The 18994-nt window shown below is 38.7% G+C and overlaps 1 protein-coding gene across 4 annotated transcripts in view; it reads right to left on the reverse strand.

The window, feature by feature from the left end:
• Positions 1-18994, reverse strand: part of ccser1 (coiled-coil serine-rich protein 1) — a 116299-nt gene that overhangs the window by 48297 nt on the left and 49008 nt on the right. For all 4 annotated transcript variants that reach the window (XM_086076167.1, XM_086076166.1, XM_086076168.1 and 1 more), the window contains exons 7-10: positions 17970-18144; positions 12497-12574; positions 6394-6471; positions 1082-1162 (exon numbers count right to left, since the gene is read on the reverse strand). In XM_086076167.1, coding sequence (XP_085932293.1) covers positions 1082-1162; positions 6394-6471; positions 12497-12574; positions 17970-18144 — 412 coding nt within the window. The remainder of the gene's footprint in view (positions 1-1081; positions 1163-6393; positions 6472-12496; positions 12575-17969; positions 18145-18994) is intronic.

Here is an 18994-nt window from a genome sequence, read left to right on the forward strand (position 1 = left end):
AGCATGTAAACACGGAGAGGCGAAAACAGTAGTGGTGTGAATTGCCTAGTACCTGGCGATTCGATCCGTATCACGATTCATAGGTCACGATTCAATTCGATACGATTAATCCCGATATAGATCTAGAAGTTGATTATTGCGATTTTTTTCAAACTCAAATTTAGAAAATACTAATCAGTAAACTTGTACATGTACACAGAAAGATTTTTATGAAAATGTATTTATTCATCTGAAACTTCAGGCTTATAATGTCAATATGTTTCTTGTTTAAACAGCATTGAAGTAAAATAGTAAGGCTTAATGTTCCATTAATATAACAATCTTCCATGCATAACGTGTAAACCCTAACCCTAAGTAAGACGTATTGTTGAACATTTCCATAATTTTTTTTATTTATGTTTAAACATCGATTTGGCCGCATATCGAATCAATTCGAGAATTGTGCGCTGTAATATCGCAATATATTGTCAAATCGATTTTTTTAACACCCCTAAAAAAACAGTCAAATGTACTTCATGGTAGGGTGAGATGATGTTAATGATGTTACGGTCATGTGCTTGGCACTTGTACTAATAATGGCCAAAAGTCACTTCGAACAAAATAATTCATAGTCCTAAAGGTTTTATAAGAGCGACAGTCTAATTGATGTGAAACTTTGGTGCCTATAGTGGACTCAGCAACATGTCCTATTTTCAAAGCAACTGCTGCAGTCATTATGCATTCCCCGCATTTGTCACCACGTGTAACAGTATCAGAAAGAGAAAGTGACCCTAACACATCGGCCCTGTTTCCAGCACAGGGAGACATTCATTACGTCGACCGCGCTCCCATAATGTCAGCTGGTGGTGAAGCCAAGGAGGCTATGTCAACTCAGGCAGGTAAAATGCATTGCACAGTAGCCTCCCAGCTGAGCATGGTGGTAATTGAAGAGGAGGAAATAGGTAGCGGACAATATGAATGTCACAGCATTTTCAGGACCAATCCGTGATGGATTCGATCTTAAAAAGATGCTCTAAAGGAGATTAGAAGGAAAGTAAAGCAAGGGAAGAGACCGAGGCTAATATAGTGTGTGCTTGCTTACCTCTGGACCCATGTGCTCCGTCTGTGTGGCGCGGTCGCTCACGTAGCCGTCTTTCATCTTCAGGGCGGCTTTGGCACTCTCCTGTATGAACAACACACACACACACACACACACACACATAATCAGCCGTGTCCGAAAAAACAACAAAAACAAAATGGACATCAGGTGGAGGGAATTAGAACAAGTGCACGCTCTCAGCAACCTTCAACATGCATTCATCCTTTTGTATAGAAAAGTCATTAAAAGAAAAGAAAAGGTGAAGCTCAATTGAATATCCTTCTTGGGAATAATACAGTTGACAGATTGTTCACCATTTCCGCTTTTATCCTGACCACACAATCTTGCAGAAAGCAATTTTATGTGCTTGGCAATGTTTTTCGAAGGCTGCGAGGTTGCACATTCATTGGAATTCTGCACTAGTATTTACCCCTTCTGCGCAAGAGATAGGGTACACCCTGGGTTGGTCACCATTTGACCACAGGTTGACAAACAGCCATTCACACCCATATCATTCATTCATGGGAGGTCAGCAGGGCTCAATCCCTGTCCCAATCGAATAGTGGGGGGGTTATCAAACAGGAAATTGTCCTCATCCAATCGGCGACAAATTTACCTACAAAAATGTCTCACTCCCCATATGAAAAGCAAGCCTGTATTTTCACAGCGCTACGTCTTTTCAGCAAAATGCATCAGCGAGGAAGAGCAGAAAAGCTGTTAAAAGTGACAGCCAGTGATGGCCAGCCTGTGAGCAGGTCCTTGTAGGAGATAATTAATAGGTTTCCGCTGGCAGATTTACAGATGCAGACGGGTGGAGCTTTGGCTACGATTTGCCCTTTCCTTCAAAGTGCCGCACGGCAGACAAGGTTTCCTGTCTCTCTCTCTCTCTCTCTCTCTCTCTCTCTCTCTCCTCTAACATACAAGGTACACACCAACTCGTTTGAAATGCTCATCTTTGTCAATTTAACTAAATGAAAAGCAGCGCTGATATGGAATTTGACGTACGTCGGATATACTTTATATAGCTTCAAAGAAAACCGAATATAGACGGTTTAAAGAGATGTGAGCCAGAGATATTACAAAACACTCGACACATGTACAGTATAAGTAACAGTCCGATAAATATATCAATTTGTCACTGTTCTGCGGACGAGGAACGTGTTAAAATTAACCACCATCTGAGGGAAAATCAGTACTCCAACAGAAGCGAGAGTGTAAAGGTATTTTGCAAAACTAGGACCTGGGTGTGAAGAATCCACTATACTGCAGCTGGCTTTGGGCAAGAAGCGGGTAAACGTCTGGGTCTGGAGAAGACCCAAAATAACATTGGGAGGTCAGAACATTAAATTATATTAAATGGTGTATTAATGTATGCCAAGTGAAAGCATAGTTTAAAACAAAGATGTTTGCAGACTCCACTCACTTTGATTAATCCGAGAGAAAAGTGAGGTACTTCTCTGTGCAACTGTTTTGGTTAGCAACTGTGTTCAACTAGGTTCAGGAGTCAAGTCTTTAAATGGGAAATTAGGAAAAATTTACTTTTTAAGTGGATCAGGGGCATGCAGAAGCATTTGGATGGGAAGGTACTCTGTTGTGTGAGCAGATCGAGAGCTCTTTTTATGGAAATTGTAGAGCAGAAATGAAGGCAGGGCGAAAAGACAATAGCCTGGACATGAATACAGTAATAAGATTGCATTTTCTTTTAGACTGGTAATAAGCTACAAAGACATTCTGAAAATCCTGGCATTGCGAACTATTGATGAGAACAGACTAGTAAAAGACAATGAGCAAAGATATGTGTCATTTGCTTACCCAGATATTAAGGTTGTTCATGTGAATTTAATACATAATTAGTATTTTTTTTACGCACCCATTATATCTATTTCATGGCCACACGCTAGCATTTTGTGTCTAGGTTTTATCTATATTAATTTGTGGCCACAAATTAAAAAAATAAATCCCCTGTAATGTCTGGAGCTCCATAGATGTTAGTGGAGCTATTCTCTTTCTCCTCAATTAATTTGTGATCATCTTTCTTTTTTTAATACAGAGTAAATTGAGACACTTAACATTTAAGCACCTTCAGTAGTACAATGATAGAAAGAAAACTCAACAATGTATTCATAACACTCCTGATCTCAACTGGTTTTACTTAACCATTAGCATAAAATAGGAACATGCTTTAAAAGTGCCACTGAGTTCAAACACAATGACAGTAAAGCACACATCTCAAGATAATTTAATGCCCAATGTTTAAAAAGAAAAAATATCAGTAAAACGTAATTATTGCCATTAAGCTTATTACAGACAAAACCGAAAGAAAGACAAGCCTTTGAACTGCTTTTAAAAAATAATTTTAAAGAGCCCAAATCCTCAGATTTTCAGTCTAATGTGAATACTTTCAGATTTCCTTAGTCCTCCATGAAATAAAACAAATTACAACATTTGAAGTACAACAGGACATTAACAGAAACAGATAAAAATGTATGCCCATTTTCTGACATGTTGCACATCAAACTGCAAGCATGTACAGGAATTTCTGGACCACTAGCCGCTACTTTTTTCACTTGCATTCGACTCTGCGACTAATTCAAAGGTGCGGCTTGTCCATCAGATCAGAAAGGGGCGCACTATAAAGGAAGCGCAAGAGCGTCAGGCAGAGCAAAAAAATCAAGTGAGCAAAAAAATACAGTAGGAGAGAGAGAACGAGAGAGAGACAATTTGCGACCTCATTATGGAAAAGAAAGTAGCGGGAACCCGGTGCGGTAACATTAAAACACCTGCGGGTTACAGTCAGGTGCGGCTTATATTTGTAGCAAACTTGAGTATTCCCCAAATTTAGCTAGCGCGGCTTATATTCAGGTGCGCCTTGTATTCCAGAAATTACTGCAGTAATTTCTCAAATTTAGAGTGCTGTGGCCAATTCAAAATCATAAACGTTAATGTGCTACACCTCTTAAAAGTATCCATCTCACAAAGGAATGTTGAGTAGTAATTAACCGAAGATGGAGAAACCATGCTAATAGCTAAGCTAACCTAAGGTTGACTCCAGCTCCTCAAAAAAAAAAAATTTTCATGCTTAAAAGATTTGAGTTTATTTGTGACACGCGGCGTATAAATGGGCCAATGCATCTGTTCGAGGGATTGCGGTAGCTGAGCGCATCATGTTCTTTGCTAATTAATAAATTGGTTAGTTATTCACGTATTAACATGCTCACCGTACAACCTGCAACCGAAGTAAAAGCTCCTTGTCAGAATAAGTAAGAGATGCGTAAATGTCGAGCAGCTCGATGACTAGGAGTAGTAGAGAAGGTGTTAGATTCAAAAGACTGAAAAACGAGAAGGCTGACAAGATTGAGATGCGAGTGCTAGACAGCAAATTGGAGACAGACGCCAAATGAGACTCAAGTCAGTGGATGGTGACTGGCATCTCTCATTATGCTGCGACGTAGGACGCTGGCACATTATCCTGCTGAGGCCTGGCATCATGTCCGCATTGTGCCGCTTCGATAGAGCAGGTGACAAATGACTGACAAACAATGACAACACTATTGGGGCAGACAATGCTTAAAGGGGACATATTGTGGAAATTTGACTTTTTAATTGCTTGCATAAAGATGAGTTGGGTCTCTGGAGTGCTTGCCCACCTATCAAGTGTGAAATTAAAAAACAACTAAATATTTTTATGTGGCAGTTTTTAAAAATTTGCCTGAGCAAGCCTGCACTTCCGTCTCAGTGTCACGTAACAGTGGGGCAAATTTACAGAACTGCAACTGCCTTGGATATAATCATCTAGGCTGGGTGAAGATTCAGAGCCATTTTCAAGCACTACAATGACAGTTGTTGATTTTTCTTTAATAATTCTGTAGAACCACAACTCAAAAGTAATGTCTGATTGTCATTAGTTAATTTCAATAAAGTTTGTATTACTCTTGTAAGATTTTCTTGTAAGAAGTTATTTCTGTGATATCTATGGGTTTGTCTTTCATTATGTGGTTGGACGTAAAGCCCAGGCCTGTAGCTGTTAATAAAAAATAAAATAAAATAGGTTTGCAACCCCTGCACCATACACTGGAAAAGTTAGATGCAAATTAAGCTAACTTAAAAAGCTGAACTTAATAACTGAATAAATGAAACAAAAATGGCTCCATACTTACCATCAGATCTACTATCAAGGTCTTAATCATCATATGATAGGACTGGCTTCTTGATAACACACTATGTATAATAGATGGCAAGCCTTCAAACCATTACCGTGTTCATCAATTATTTCACCAATTTTTTTTCAGGCTTCAAAATCAACTGCACCCACTACTTTGAGCGGTCTTTAGTAGAAAACATTTTCAGTCATTAACAGAAAACACAACTTTGGCTTTTTTTTTTTTGCTTTTTTTTTTTTTGCGGCCTTGAAAAAAATCCCAAGATCCATGCTTCAAAGCCAATTATTCCTTAATTCATAGGCATTAAAATAGAATCAAAAACATTCCCGTTGCTTTAATAATTTAGTTCAAAAGTCGAGGAAAGTGTGCCGATGGTAGATTTATGAGAGCATATTTGAAATGTTTCAATGTCTGACGCCGTTCATCCATGAAAACTTCTTAATAGCTGAAGCCTCACATGACATTGTATTTAATCAACTGCTTGCATTGCGTGCTATAAAGTAGAGACATTGTGAAACGGCATGGGGGGAAAAACAGTCATGTGGTTCCGCCAGAACATAAACATAGACACACAACAATGTGGCAGTCTACTGTAATGCCAATTGGCGTTAAAGACTTCATGTAACGTTAGGCCATACATGTTTACAACATATGGTAAGTCACCATGCTGTAATTCCTCTGACAGATGCTGCTGTTTGGTTTAGCAACAGCATTCAGATCATCTCAGCAGTAAACCAGCAGTAGATATATTAGGGACGATACTTTTTAAAAATGACTTTAACACAAATAGTTAAGTCTCTGGCGTGTTTGGCGATTTGTGCTTGCTGATGCGTCTACTAAATGCACAACACGCATGGATCTGCCACATTACAGATAATTACACTTACGACTTGCTTGTGTTTTTTCTTGAGTGGAAAAGGGAGGCATCTATTTGAGGGAGGTATTTATTGGTCAAAAGTGAATAATGCATCCAGCAACTGTTGTCATCTCAACAGCAAGTATGAAACTAATGTAAATTACACATTATGAACAGGTTTGGTCATTTGGACCTATTTCGCCCCGATATTCATCTCAATCAAAAGTGAGAGAAAGCGGGTTCCATCTCCATTAATGTAAATTCAAACTCATCACGTCAGTGCACACTCAGATTCATACCAGTTCACTCTGCAGCCGGAGAATCAGCTCGTCTTTCTCCTTCAGTTGCTGCAGCAACGCCTCCTCTCTGCTCCAGTCCTGAACACAAGAAGCAAGACGCTGTGTTGCACATTACTTTATAACACTGAACACTGCAGTCATCCGTCTTATGGAACAGAACATTTTGGCCGGTTTTATTTTTTCTTCCTCATTCTTGAAAAGCTGAAAAGAATTCCTCTGTGTTAAGTCTTCTTCTAATAGGGTACAAACAAGAATGGTACACGACACGGATACTGACAATCTGAAGCTTGCTCATATCTCAAATTTGAGCTCACAACACAAAGCAAAACAAAACTTAAAAGTTAAAAAGACAAGTTTGAGAAAAGTAGACAGGTGGTCAGGTAACCATTACTTCTTCAAATGAGAAAAATGGACAGGAAAATGTGAGAAAAAAACATACAGGAAAGGGGACAAGAAGAGATAAAGGATAGATGGAGGGCAGGAGAAGACGCAGAGGGCCTGAGGCTGACCATGATGGTATCTAAGGGATCCATGGGGAGTCATCAATCTGAATGGACAGCCAGGAAAGTCAAGGATATAACTTCAACATTGTCCCTCTAATCAGGTCTTTTTTTCTCTCTCTTTTTTTAACCACACAACTATTTTGTTGTCAGACAATTTGGAGATGCAAGCTTTCCTTTGGCATTAAATTAATAATTAATTTGCTAATTAAGACGCTTGGTCCAGCTTTGAATCTTGTGGAGCAATTGGTTTTATAGTGTGTCAAGCTTTACCTGCTACGTTCAATCCACAAGCAATAAAAAAAAAAAATAACAATGTGTTAAGTTAGCATCATTACTCTGCTTAGTGTATATGGTTCAAAATGGTAGCAGTTGGACAGAACGTGGGGCCATTTGGCTTTGAATGACCCTTCAAATGTGCAAAATGAACCAAAAGAAAGGCTTCAAATCAAAATGGCTGAATTTCTCTCTTCTCTGTTGTCTTCACAGCTTTACCAAATTGCCTTTTACTTGGGGAAACTGGCTACAGAGGCTGAATTTGGGTGATATTGGTGAAGCTAAAATCGCAAACTCCGCCTGGTGGGCTTTTACCTTTGGTAACACATTCAAAAACATTTTTTAAGATCCCAAATACTTGATATCCTAATCAAACTGTATACCATGAAACAATAACTCAAGTTTGTACAAAGAGGCATCAACCTGCTTGGTGGTGTACAGGACAATTTGTCAGTGCACCATTGAATGATAAAAGTGGAGCAAGAGAATATGTTTCTAAAATAATGTGATTGGAACTGCCTCAGCTGGGGGCCGAGGGGGGGGTGAAGAAATCTGATCAGAATCAACGGAGTGCAGCTACTTAATGTGATTTTGTGCCGCGGTTGAAGGCACTCTATGCTCGCAATCAGCAGCCTGCTGAAGAGGCCGTGGAGATGAATTACATTCCCCAGGTTAGCAGAAATGATTCCATTTGTTCACATTCTTTGGGAGGTACACGCTGGCCGTTAGAAATCATACCCGTAATGCATTCCTTCGATATGTTAAGCCACTTATCTATTTCTTGAAACTCTGTGGATGAATATATTACAACTTAATCCTCCTTAAATAACTTACCTGCCTTTTGGGGCTGATGACCAGTTCCATATAATGGACTTAACGCGGAGTTGCATTTTATTATGGACTTAAAAGTGGAAATTCAAGCTGAAAATGTCTTTGCAATATGTTCCCCCACTAGTCTAAACACGGTATTATGATTAATATTGCAATTGTTAATATGAATTAAGCAGAAAGAAATGAGATTTTTAACATTTGAAATTGATGTGACATTGCCTACAGGCTCACCTGTTTTGTGGGTTTGGTCATGTGACGTTTGCAAGTTAAGCCCATGGGCTTGTGGAGTTTTCCATTAGATGCTCTCTGAGCTAAAGTCTTGTATGATGTCGCACAAAATGGTGGTGTAAATGTTTTTAAGGCATATTTTGTTCATAAAATGGTTATCACTCCATGTGTTTCACTCTAGATTATAGCCAACAAAATAAAATGAAGGTGCACAATGTCAGAAATAGAGTTACATTTTATTACAAAGTGAAAATGTGTCTAATAACGGAGGCCTGCTGAATTGTTTGTGCTTTCTAATTAAAAAAAAAAAAAACTCTCAGGGTGTCTCACTCTCCAATCTTCATCTTTTGAGTCTAAAATTGAACAAGTTGTTATAATGAATAATTGAGATGCAAAAGCCTTTTCCACATTTTATTATTATGGCTTTTTCATTCCAGCCCAGCAGCTCAGATCATGAATGTTAAAAAAAAAAAAAAAGACGAGTTTTTTTAAGACTAGCACCGATCGCAATAGCCAATCGCAATTGTCATCTACAACAAGCTTATTTCTATACTCTCGGACCTGCACAGATGCGACAAAAGACATTTCGCTAATCCACAGCGCATTATGAAGAGGAAAGTCCTCTGTAAATTGTGGAAGACAAGAGTCTAAAAAAATGTGATTAGTGATAAATTGACTTCCAGCTCCTAAACATGGACAAGGAGTAGTAAAGTCGACACAGTTTAATCCCAATTAAACTAGTCATCGCTTGATTTCCAACTTACAAGTTTTTTGAGTTATGATTTGTATTTTTATTTTTTTGCTTTGTATTTCAAGCAAAAGTTTGCCTTACAAGTAAGCTTTTCTTTCCTCACCATGAGTCCGAAGAAAATGAGTGCTGGAAGAAGCAGATGATGAGGAAGTGCATGCCCTGTCAGTTCTTCAAAAAACAGGCCAAGTACAAAAAAAAAAAAAAAGTGTGCTGTTCGAAGTGCTAGAACAAAGAGTAATGGCAATTCCATTCATACATACATATCCATTCACTGTCAATTGTAAAAGTTGATTTGAGTAGAGAAGGTGTTACCAGAGTGAATTAAACTTTTAGTAAACTTTTAGGTTATGCATGTCATTTTGACTTCAATTGGGACTGCATCCGAGGTGAGGGCTGCATTCTATTATACATAAGTAATTTCGAATTCTGACACGGTGATGAATGCCTCTCTATAAAAAGATGTTCCCTGTGAGCCTTGAAACGAGAGGTGAATGTACACAAATGTCATTTAAATTGCCTGCGCTGTCCTAGAACGCGACTCTGAATACACATAATGAGAGGCCCGCTCTTTAACGCACTAAAATGCTGGAACTAGGGCAAGTAAAAACTAAACTGGGGCGCTGTGTGACACTGCAGCCTCTCAGGTGGCTCGCTGAGATTATTTTTACTCCGACAGAGTCACTTTCACTTACTCGAGTGCCATACGAATTCTCCTCTGCTCACTCCTTCGCTGATCCATGCTTCTCTGCCGTGATCCACCTTAAATTCCACCTTAACAAAACACTCAACTTTCTACCGTGCCCGCCATCTCTTCGGTTTGTTGGGCTCGGTTAAAACAATGTCCAGTTCTCTGCGTTTCATGCCATTTCATCATGTCTGGTCAAGCTCAATCCATCAGGCTGACGACGCTTCACACACTTTGTGACACTCCGTCAGTCATTCCCTGGATACATGCAGAATATTTTGGGTGCTCCATACTCGTCGCAAATATGTGTCCACCCAGGTTTATGATATCAATAGTCATGCAATAATAACAATAATGGCAGTGCTAAAGCCAAACATTGTGCGTATAGTTATGACAGGGTTGGGTTAATTCTGTATGGCCTTTTCTTCTTATGTTATAGAGGGGGAAAAAAAATCAACGACATTAGTCAAAACAAGCAATTTGGGGTTGTTTTGATGTTGGAATTTTTTTCCCCTGATACCCAAAAATGTTTTTCCTTGCATTAACTTGCATCAGATTTTACAGAAATGTACACATTCTCACATTCTTTACTCAAATAGAGATGAACAGGTGAGGCAGAACTTGGCAAAATACTGTATGCGGTGCTTGGAAGCACATACCTTGGGTCAAAAGTTTTCAATTATTTCAATTGCATCACATTTGTAGCAGAAAAATGGCCATATGACATTTTTCCATGACAGCTTCTTTTGTTTTAAGACGTATGAAAAGTGCCGTGAAAAGTGTATTGAAAATCATCAAACGTCCACGTCACAATTTTTGACTTGATTTCACAACAGATGATATTGTTTTGTGTCTTTTGGTGGTGCATATTTTGCACTGATCAGTGGGAAATTTAAATTTCACATTACAATATATTATATATATCTGCCCCTCATGTTGGGTCAACTTTCCACCGGTGTCAACTTTGCTTCTATTGTGTTTACACCAAATGTTCTTTTGTTATTGATGAATGTCACCCCCAGCTTCCTCTAACGTTACTTGTGTAAGCAAGATGTATGCGGAAGATTTAGCTCAATATTCTTTGCAGCGGTACACGTTGAAACGTTTGGTTAGTGCAATCGATTGGATTACAAACATTTGCAGATACTGCCCGAACCGGACGACATGGCAATGTAAGCTCTAAGGTAGGATGGCTTGGCTCTCAAAACACGGACATTCTTGTGTACTTTTGGCTTTTATTGGTTGCCATGTGCATTTATCATTTGTGAATTCGAGGTGAAGAATCTCGGGTTATTTTTAAACCAAGTTAGCTAGTTCCCTGAAGGCGCTGGCTACTAGCGCTAGCATGTTACAACAACAACAACATTGTTGATTCATCACTTATTTCCGTACACTTGCCGGGAAAGGAAAATGAGACCTTTGTATTTGGAGCGCTCAAAACCTAACTTGACCATGAATCTATTTTTAGCCAGAGCTAGCCAGCCATGGCTCACATATCACGATCACATTATGGTAAAAGCATTTGTACCATCTTACAATGACAATTACCTTAATCAAAATGGTCAGAACACACTTGGGTAGACTTTGGCAGTTGGAAATCCTTTTGATGTATCTTTGTAATTCCGGACACTTTGTCGTTCCCATTCGACATTCCATGGACCGGTGTACACCGACACACAATGTGGGGCAAAAAACGGCATATGAATACTATCTAGAAGTTTCATTTCACATCTTTGTTTGCCCAATTTTGCACCCGTGAAAGGCACACGTGTGCGCCATTGTGAAGCGGTTGGTGAAAATCCGGAATGAATGAACAAAATGAATGAATCAAAGTAACTTGTAGTAAGCAACACGAGCGCTCCTCAGCATTTGCGTGCCTTGTCTCACTGGCTTTTTGCCCCACCAAAGGTGTGCTGGGTCGATATGTGGGGGTCGGTGGCATCATGTGAATACTATGCATAGGACAAAAAATGTACTTATTAAAAGTTATCTTTAAGGCCAGTAACATTATTATGCCAAAGAAAACTTCTGAAACTACAGCAAAATACACCATGGGGACTAATTATATTACAATATAAGACTATACTATAATATGTTGTCGTGTTTATGACCCGTATTAAAGTTCAATGTCATACTTCAGTGCCAATATACTGCAGATAAGCCCTCGCTGTGCATCTCCAACAGTCACTTTGGTGTTTTTTTTTTTTTTTTTTTAATCAGCCTTCTGCCTTGCATACTTTTACTCCATGTGAGCTGTTTCCACGTGAGCTTCTGTCTTCAAGCTGTGTCACAGCCTAAATTCTGCCACTGATCATCCATGTGGGTCAATAAAGAGGGCACACACGTGCAATTGTTCTGTGAGACTGTGAAACTGAGTGGTAATTGCAGGGGTGATTTATTGTCCAGCTGATACACGGTCAGCCCATTTGACACATTCGGGAACAAATGGGCTATATCAAAAATATGAAGCAAGGTTGTATTTGTTTTTGATTTTCATGGCAGGCCAGATATAAAGCTGTCTTGGTTTATGGCTCAAGGGCAGTAGGTCATGATCCTTACAAGATGGCTTTTCCCACCTCAATCATTTGTCCTTTCAACCTTGACGTATTTTTCATTTCATCAGGAGCTCGCGTGGCTTACCTTGGTGAGAAAAAAAAAAAGATGCCGTGCCAATCATTGCTGTTTTAATTTTGATCGCACATGTTTTCCTATCTGTGGAAGAAGGATATTATCCAAGTTCTATTTCAATAACCGAGCGATAAAGGTAGTGTGGATATGTATGCCAGCATGGATATGTGCAATACTGAAGTATATGCATAGCACTGTGTTTACCTTAAATGGAAGGGACTTTTCACTGCAGGGGCTAATTGGTAGAGACTGAAGACTGCTGGCAGGACTTGTCTCTGTACTCTGTAAAAAGAGATAAACATGGTTTTGTTTGGTTCAGTTCAGTACAATATGCACTTTACTGCATTTTACTGAGCTATGGACAACATTTCCTTGATCAACTATGGGGAAAATTAAGAATACTGTAGTAGTAATAATAAAAAAAGCTTTTTAAAACATATTCTAATGACAAAATTAACGGATTGATCTCTCTTCCACAATTGACCATATTCTTTGTGATCACTTAATCGATTACTAAGAAAACCCTAGTGCCCAAACAGCAGACAATTGCCACTCTTTCTTTCTGTTTCTGTGTTGTGTGTTTCGATCGTGCATTTATTGATCGCAGGGGGAATTGTTACCAAAGATCTCTCATTTAAGGAGACCACAAAAAGTGGTCGACAAAAAATTCTGCCTCAAAAACTAGAATCATTTTAAAACCATATTTGCACCATTTTGGTGGGTGGGGCAAATACAAAAGTAATCAATGGAATAATCAGTAATATGATAATGGAGTCTAAAAAGATTTGTTAGTGACAGCTCTAACTTCTTGTAAAACAAAAATGTTTTGTATGTGACACATTTGGTTGAATCGCGGTCCAACCGCAGACCTTTTTGGTTTTAGATAACCAGGAAAAGGCTAAAAGTGTAATATTTGAGGTATATTTTTTAACAATTTTTTCAAGTTTTACAATTTAAGGTACCTGTGAGACATGTCAGCTCTCGGAACAACGCAAACTGCAGTTTATTAGGTATTCTGACCTTTTAAAAAGCAATAACTTCCAGGAATTATAGGTGCGATGCGGTCCTAAATGTGCCATTGGTGATCAATGCCCGACCTCATGGAGGGAGACAGTGGCACTCTCTCCGTCTTATCTTTTCGGCCTTTCAAAAAATAAACACATTCTGTTTAAGGTCACTCGTGTCCCATGGGCTACATAGCGCGGCTGTCCCGACAATTAGATGTGGTTCAAGTAAAAAGCCTTTCAGATTTAGCAACTGGGGGAGAAGTGGGGAGCAGAGAAGTAGGGTGTACTGCCAGGGAACTCAAAATTTAATGACATGCACTAACCCGAGGTGACATGTCAAAAGTTGATAAATGGTCTTCTAAAGTAAAGTGAATTTGGTTGTCGGACACACCCTTTTAATCAAATTCGTATGTACAGGTATGCTAATCAAAGGACGAAATGACCATTAATAAACGAATACCTCCTTTGCTGTATCAAATTATCTAACGATAATAATAATATCTCAGAGTTGTTGTGTAAGAACAGAATCTTTGCTGCCTTAAAGAAATCAGGCAAATGAGCCACTACATTGTCAGTGACACTTTATCAATGTAATTATTCATTACTTTTGCTGTGTACCGAGCAACCAGACACTGCCCTATTGCATTTCCTCTTCTGCGGTTACTATCACACTTTTCTTCTTTGCCGTCACCGGTAACTTACTTTGGTTTTGACTTTAGAGGCATTTAATAGTCCCTGAATCCTAAAAACACTACAACAACAGTTATGTTATGCTCAAATCGACTGACAGTGACAAATGGGGATCCTTTGTATTGGGCAACAATATAGAACACATGGATAATGACATTTTCAATATGTTATTTTGGTCGCCTAACTCAATCAACTGCTGGTAGAGAGTGTATATATAGTCTCCATCTGTGACTCTGTGAATGTTTGACAAAAGAAAATACACATGTCAATTGGATGTAATAGAAAGTTTGTATATCATCTGGTAATAAAGTCAGTTTGACAGGGTTTCCCAAACTAAGTAAACCATAGAGACCATGTCCTGCTGTGAATAGCTAAAGACCACAAGTCATTACCAGCCCCCTAAACATGTTATAAATAGTTTAAACCTATGATCCCCGAATTAAGTCATATATTTGGAATATCATTTTACAACATACAATAGGCTAACCCAGGAATATAAATGGCAAGAGATCTTAGAATATTTACTGTAGAAAGACAAATTATATTGGATAATTGTGTTATATATATATATATATATGGCGTGTTAGAAAAAAATGATTCGGCAATATATCGCGATATAACAGTGTGCAATTCTCGAATCAATTCGATATGCGGCCGAATCGATTTTTACAAAAAAAATTATGGAAATATTCAACAAAACATCTTACGTAGGGTTGAGATTCACACATTAAGCATGGAAGAATGTTATATTAATGGAACATTAAGCCTTAATATTCTATTTCAGTGGTGTTCAAACATGAAACAGACTGCAACCTGTTAAATGTAGTGGCTCAGTTATAAGCCTGAATTTTCAGATAAATAAATACATTTTCTTACAGTGCACATGTACAAGTTTACTGATTAGTATTTTCAAAATTTGAGTAAAACAATAATAATCGCAATTTATAGATTCGGATCGGGATTCATCGGTATCGAATCGTGATAAGAATTGAATCGCCAGGTACTAATATTAATATATATATATATTTTTTTTATTATTATTATTTATTTATTAATGTATTTATTAATGTATTTATTTATTTATTTATTTTTACTAAGTATGGTAGAAACTACTTCTGCCTTGTACAGTGTGGCAATATATTCTTACGCCGCTGTTCCTCAAAATGAGGACTGCCATTACTGCTTACCATCGTCATATTTGGCAGGAAGTACAGGATTGTGCTTCTCGAATCCAACTAAATATGAGGCAAATGTAAGCTTGAATCATGGCATTTGCTAGGACGGTGGAATCTCAACTGTTTTTGTAGTATGTTACCGCCCGCTGTTTTTGTTTTGAGACTGATGCAACCTGCTTTATGGTTTCAAACGAACAAATGGCACCGCTTACACTAAACACGGGAGAAGAACCACTGGGTGCTCAGCGCGAAAAGGTCAAGCAGATAAAATTGAGTTGACACAGACATGCCGAGTCACATGCACACACAAGAAACTCAAGTACACACAATCGTGTTGAATTTGAGCATTTTCCCTCCCTTTCGATCAGAGTGTGTGCGAATGTCCCACTGTGTTGTCGTCTCTAAAATGATATTCTGCACCACTAGCCTGTTGCGTGGGGTATGTTAAGTGTGTTTTTGTTCCCACTCATATCTGCACAGAAAATGGTTGGTGCCGACAAGTGGAAATGTTAAACCTGTTCAATACTTAATGATCGTGAATACTTACGTGTGTGGTCAACAGTGACTCACGTTGGTGGAAATATCATTATGTGTGTGGTGCACTGTACTGGTCACATTGAGTATACCAAACACTTGTGCATTAAGGACACACAATTTTTTTTTTCCTCTCCAAGTGTGGGGTCTCTCACATTTCAAACATTTGTTTGTTTTATGCAAGTTTCAAGCCATCTATACTGTCTTCATTGGTTTTCATTACGGTCACGGGGGAGTTGAATCCGATACCATCTGACAAACCCAGAAACTCTCGACTGTGAGTCAGAACATTGAACCATTATATCACCGGGTATATATACCAATTTTCAAGATAATATATTCTTATTCATAATTCCTCTCTTTTGCTCTCCCCTTAGTCTTGCATTATTACTTCTTATATCATGTCTCTTTCACAGAAGTCCAGGGAGTAAACATCAGTCTGATGCAAATTCGCAGATATGTCCTTTGATCTTACTTTAAAGGCGCTAAAAGTTCTGACATGCGGTGACGCCACTGGTCAGACTTTCATACGGATTTTTCTGTGCATTTGCGAGTGTGTTTATGAAAGCTAAATTTAGTAAAAGGTCACCCACTCGTTCGGATGACACAGTGCTAATGGACGTACTCAGAGCTCTTGGAGCAAACCTGCACCATTTCCCAGCACTTTGCGACGGAAATTTCTTTCATGGACAAAATACCGCGAAACTTCCAAAGTCGCCTCGCGCAAGATGGAGCTAAACTATTTTCTGGAAAAATATGACCCAAACCCATCATTATATCTCTGTTAAGTCTCAATAGCATTTTGCTTCTTCTATGGCTTATTTTTGCATAATAACCATAGAACAAACAGAACAGCACAACAGGAAATTGCCTTTAATTTTATAACAGTTAAGTCATTGTATTTAATTGTACTTTTATTATACAATAAAGATAGATTCATATATTAGTAGTCAATTTATGGAGCAGGGATCCAGACTTTTTTTTTTCTTTACCAAGAGCCTGGTCCAGCCATCAGTGAGCTCTTGAGCATGTAGCTTTAAGACATGACTTGCAGACAGACTTTCTCCATGTGTCCGTTCGGCGCACCCCGCCTGTCGGACATGTAGACAAAATAAGTCCAGACATCACTGCATGTGTCTTTTTCCTTTGTGAGGAGTTCAATGTCTACAAGAGCACGACAGTTTGCAGCCGTCTGTCTATGTCTCTAAATGAGTGCAGCACCGACACACGCCATGACCCTTTTGACACCGTTTTTTTCAAATACCAGACCTTAAAGACAATAATATGTTCTATGCAACCCCACTAGTCTAAATATGATATTCTGGTTAATATTGCGCTTGGAATATGAGTTAAGCAGCAAAATCCAGCTTTTTTTATCCATCTCATGGGGGGCGACCATTTTGCCACTTGCTGTCGGCTGAAGATGATATCAATCTTGCTCAGGGCTCAGGTAACAACCAATCACAGCTCAGCTGCAGAAAACAGGTGAGCTGTGATTGGCCGTTTTCTGAGCCCTGAGCAACTGTGATGTCATCTTCAGTCGACAGCAAGTGGCAAAATGGCCGCCCCCTGAAATGGATAAAAATGGCTGGATTTTGGTTCATAACTCATATTCCACAAATGTAATAATAATCAGAATGTCAAGTTTAGACTAGTGAAGTCACATATTACATATTATTGTCAAGAAATATTTATGGTTGACTTCCACTTTAAATGGTTTTAATGAAAATAATAATAATAGTGACAACTATTGCAGTTTTTAATCACTGAAATTTAAACGTTTTAGGAATGCTTATAATGCGAGAGACTCAAAATGTTTACTTGTACGGCGACAAATGCAATTTAAAAGCAAATGGAAACAGGCACACTTTAATGTGTGTGCGCGAATAAACATCTTTCCCTATTCTCAATACTGATTAAATTACAAAAGGTGATAAAGCGAGAGGGTGGGTGTATATGTAGGGTCCACTTCAGTGGTGATTTAATGGAGCTGAAATCAAGTTAATTAAAAAAAAAAAAAAGAAGAAGAAGAAAAAAACAGGATGAATGTGTCCAGATGTAATCACTACATATATCCTTAGCCTAAAGCCTTGCTGCTTTTAACAACTTCCTGCATTTTACAACCTGAAAAGACCACTGTCAGTATACCGTATTCAAGGGAAACTAACCAAACTTTTTAGCATGTGGTTGTCGGCAATTCATCCTAATACAACTCCCGGTTAAAATCTATGTATGCATTTGAATATCAGTGAGGGAGTAAGGATGTCCCACCTCTTGTAGGGTGCGCCTCAGCCTCAAAAGTAGGGTCTTGACGGCGGTGCAGTCCTGCTGCATCAGCCGCAGGGGGAGGGTCTCCACTCCAGGGGGCAAGGACTCGTCTTCCTTACCCAGAAGCAGAGTCGAGCTGCAGTCGGCCGGCAGCAGGCTCGTCGGACGTCGAGGCTCCCTGGAAAGAAAAAAAAAATGTGTATTCGCATGTGTCTGTTCATATTCTTTCACTCTTTATTTAGGTTATTATCTTAAATGGAGTTTTGAAAAGTGATACCAGCAATGCAATGTAAGAAGCCCTCAGTAAGACAGAACAAAATAGAAAAAGACAAAAAATGCCAACCAAGTCAATATTGAGCTCTATATCCGCCATATAAATGAAACTATCGAATGTTGTTCCTGTCCCAAGGACAAACATGTAGGTCATTGGCGCTAAGGAAATGCTTCAAATGGCTGGCCAGCATAAAAGCTTGACGAGCCCACATGCTCAAGGTCTGTGTGCACCGATGTCCACAATGACAAGATGCAGTTGCCTTTGCAGTATAAAAAAATAAATAAAAATAAAAATAAATAAATAGATTCCGCTTTTAACAATGAATCCGTCAACAGCCTGATTTTTTTCCAAGCACACTGGCTTCATATTGTAAACATGAGAAAGCTGATGACGTGTTTAAGCTTAAATCTTGGTTGTTTGTTTCAAAATGTATCAATGTGTCTAAAAAAAATTAACTGATGACCACTTCAGAGGTTGTGTAAAACTTACCTAAATCATAAAACCGAAATACTTAACATTCATTGCTTTCTTAAAGGTTAACCAAAATAAAAGAAGCGTGACCGAATGTTGATGGAACACGAATGTTTGGGGGGTTGTCAGATACGCGCGATGGCTCAAATCTTTCAGGAAGCTGGGATGGAAACGAGAGTTAAGAACATTTGGAGAGATTCTTCACTGAAATAAAATAATATTTTGAAAAGCATCCATTCATTGATTGTTGACAATTGCGTCGATTGTGTGGAACCATTGATTC

Source organism: Leptonotus elevatus, chromosome 5 (assembly GCF_054856555.1).
Source record: "Leptonotus elevatus isolate MCC_2025b chromosome 5, RoL_Lele_1.0, whole genome shotgun sequence".
Taxonomy (NCBI): Eukaryota; Metazoa; Chordata; class Actinopteri; order Syngnathiformes; family Syngnathidae; genus Leptonotus; species Leptonotus elevatus.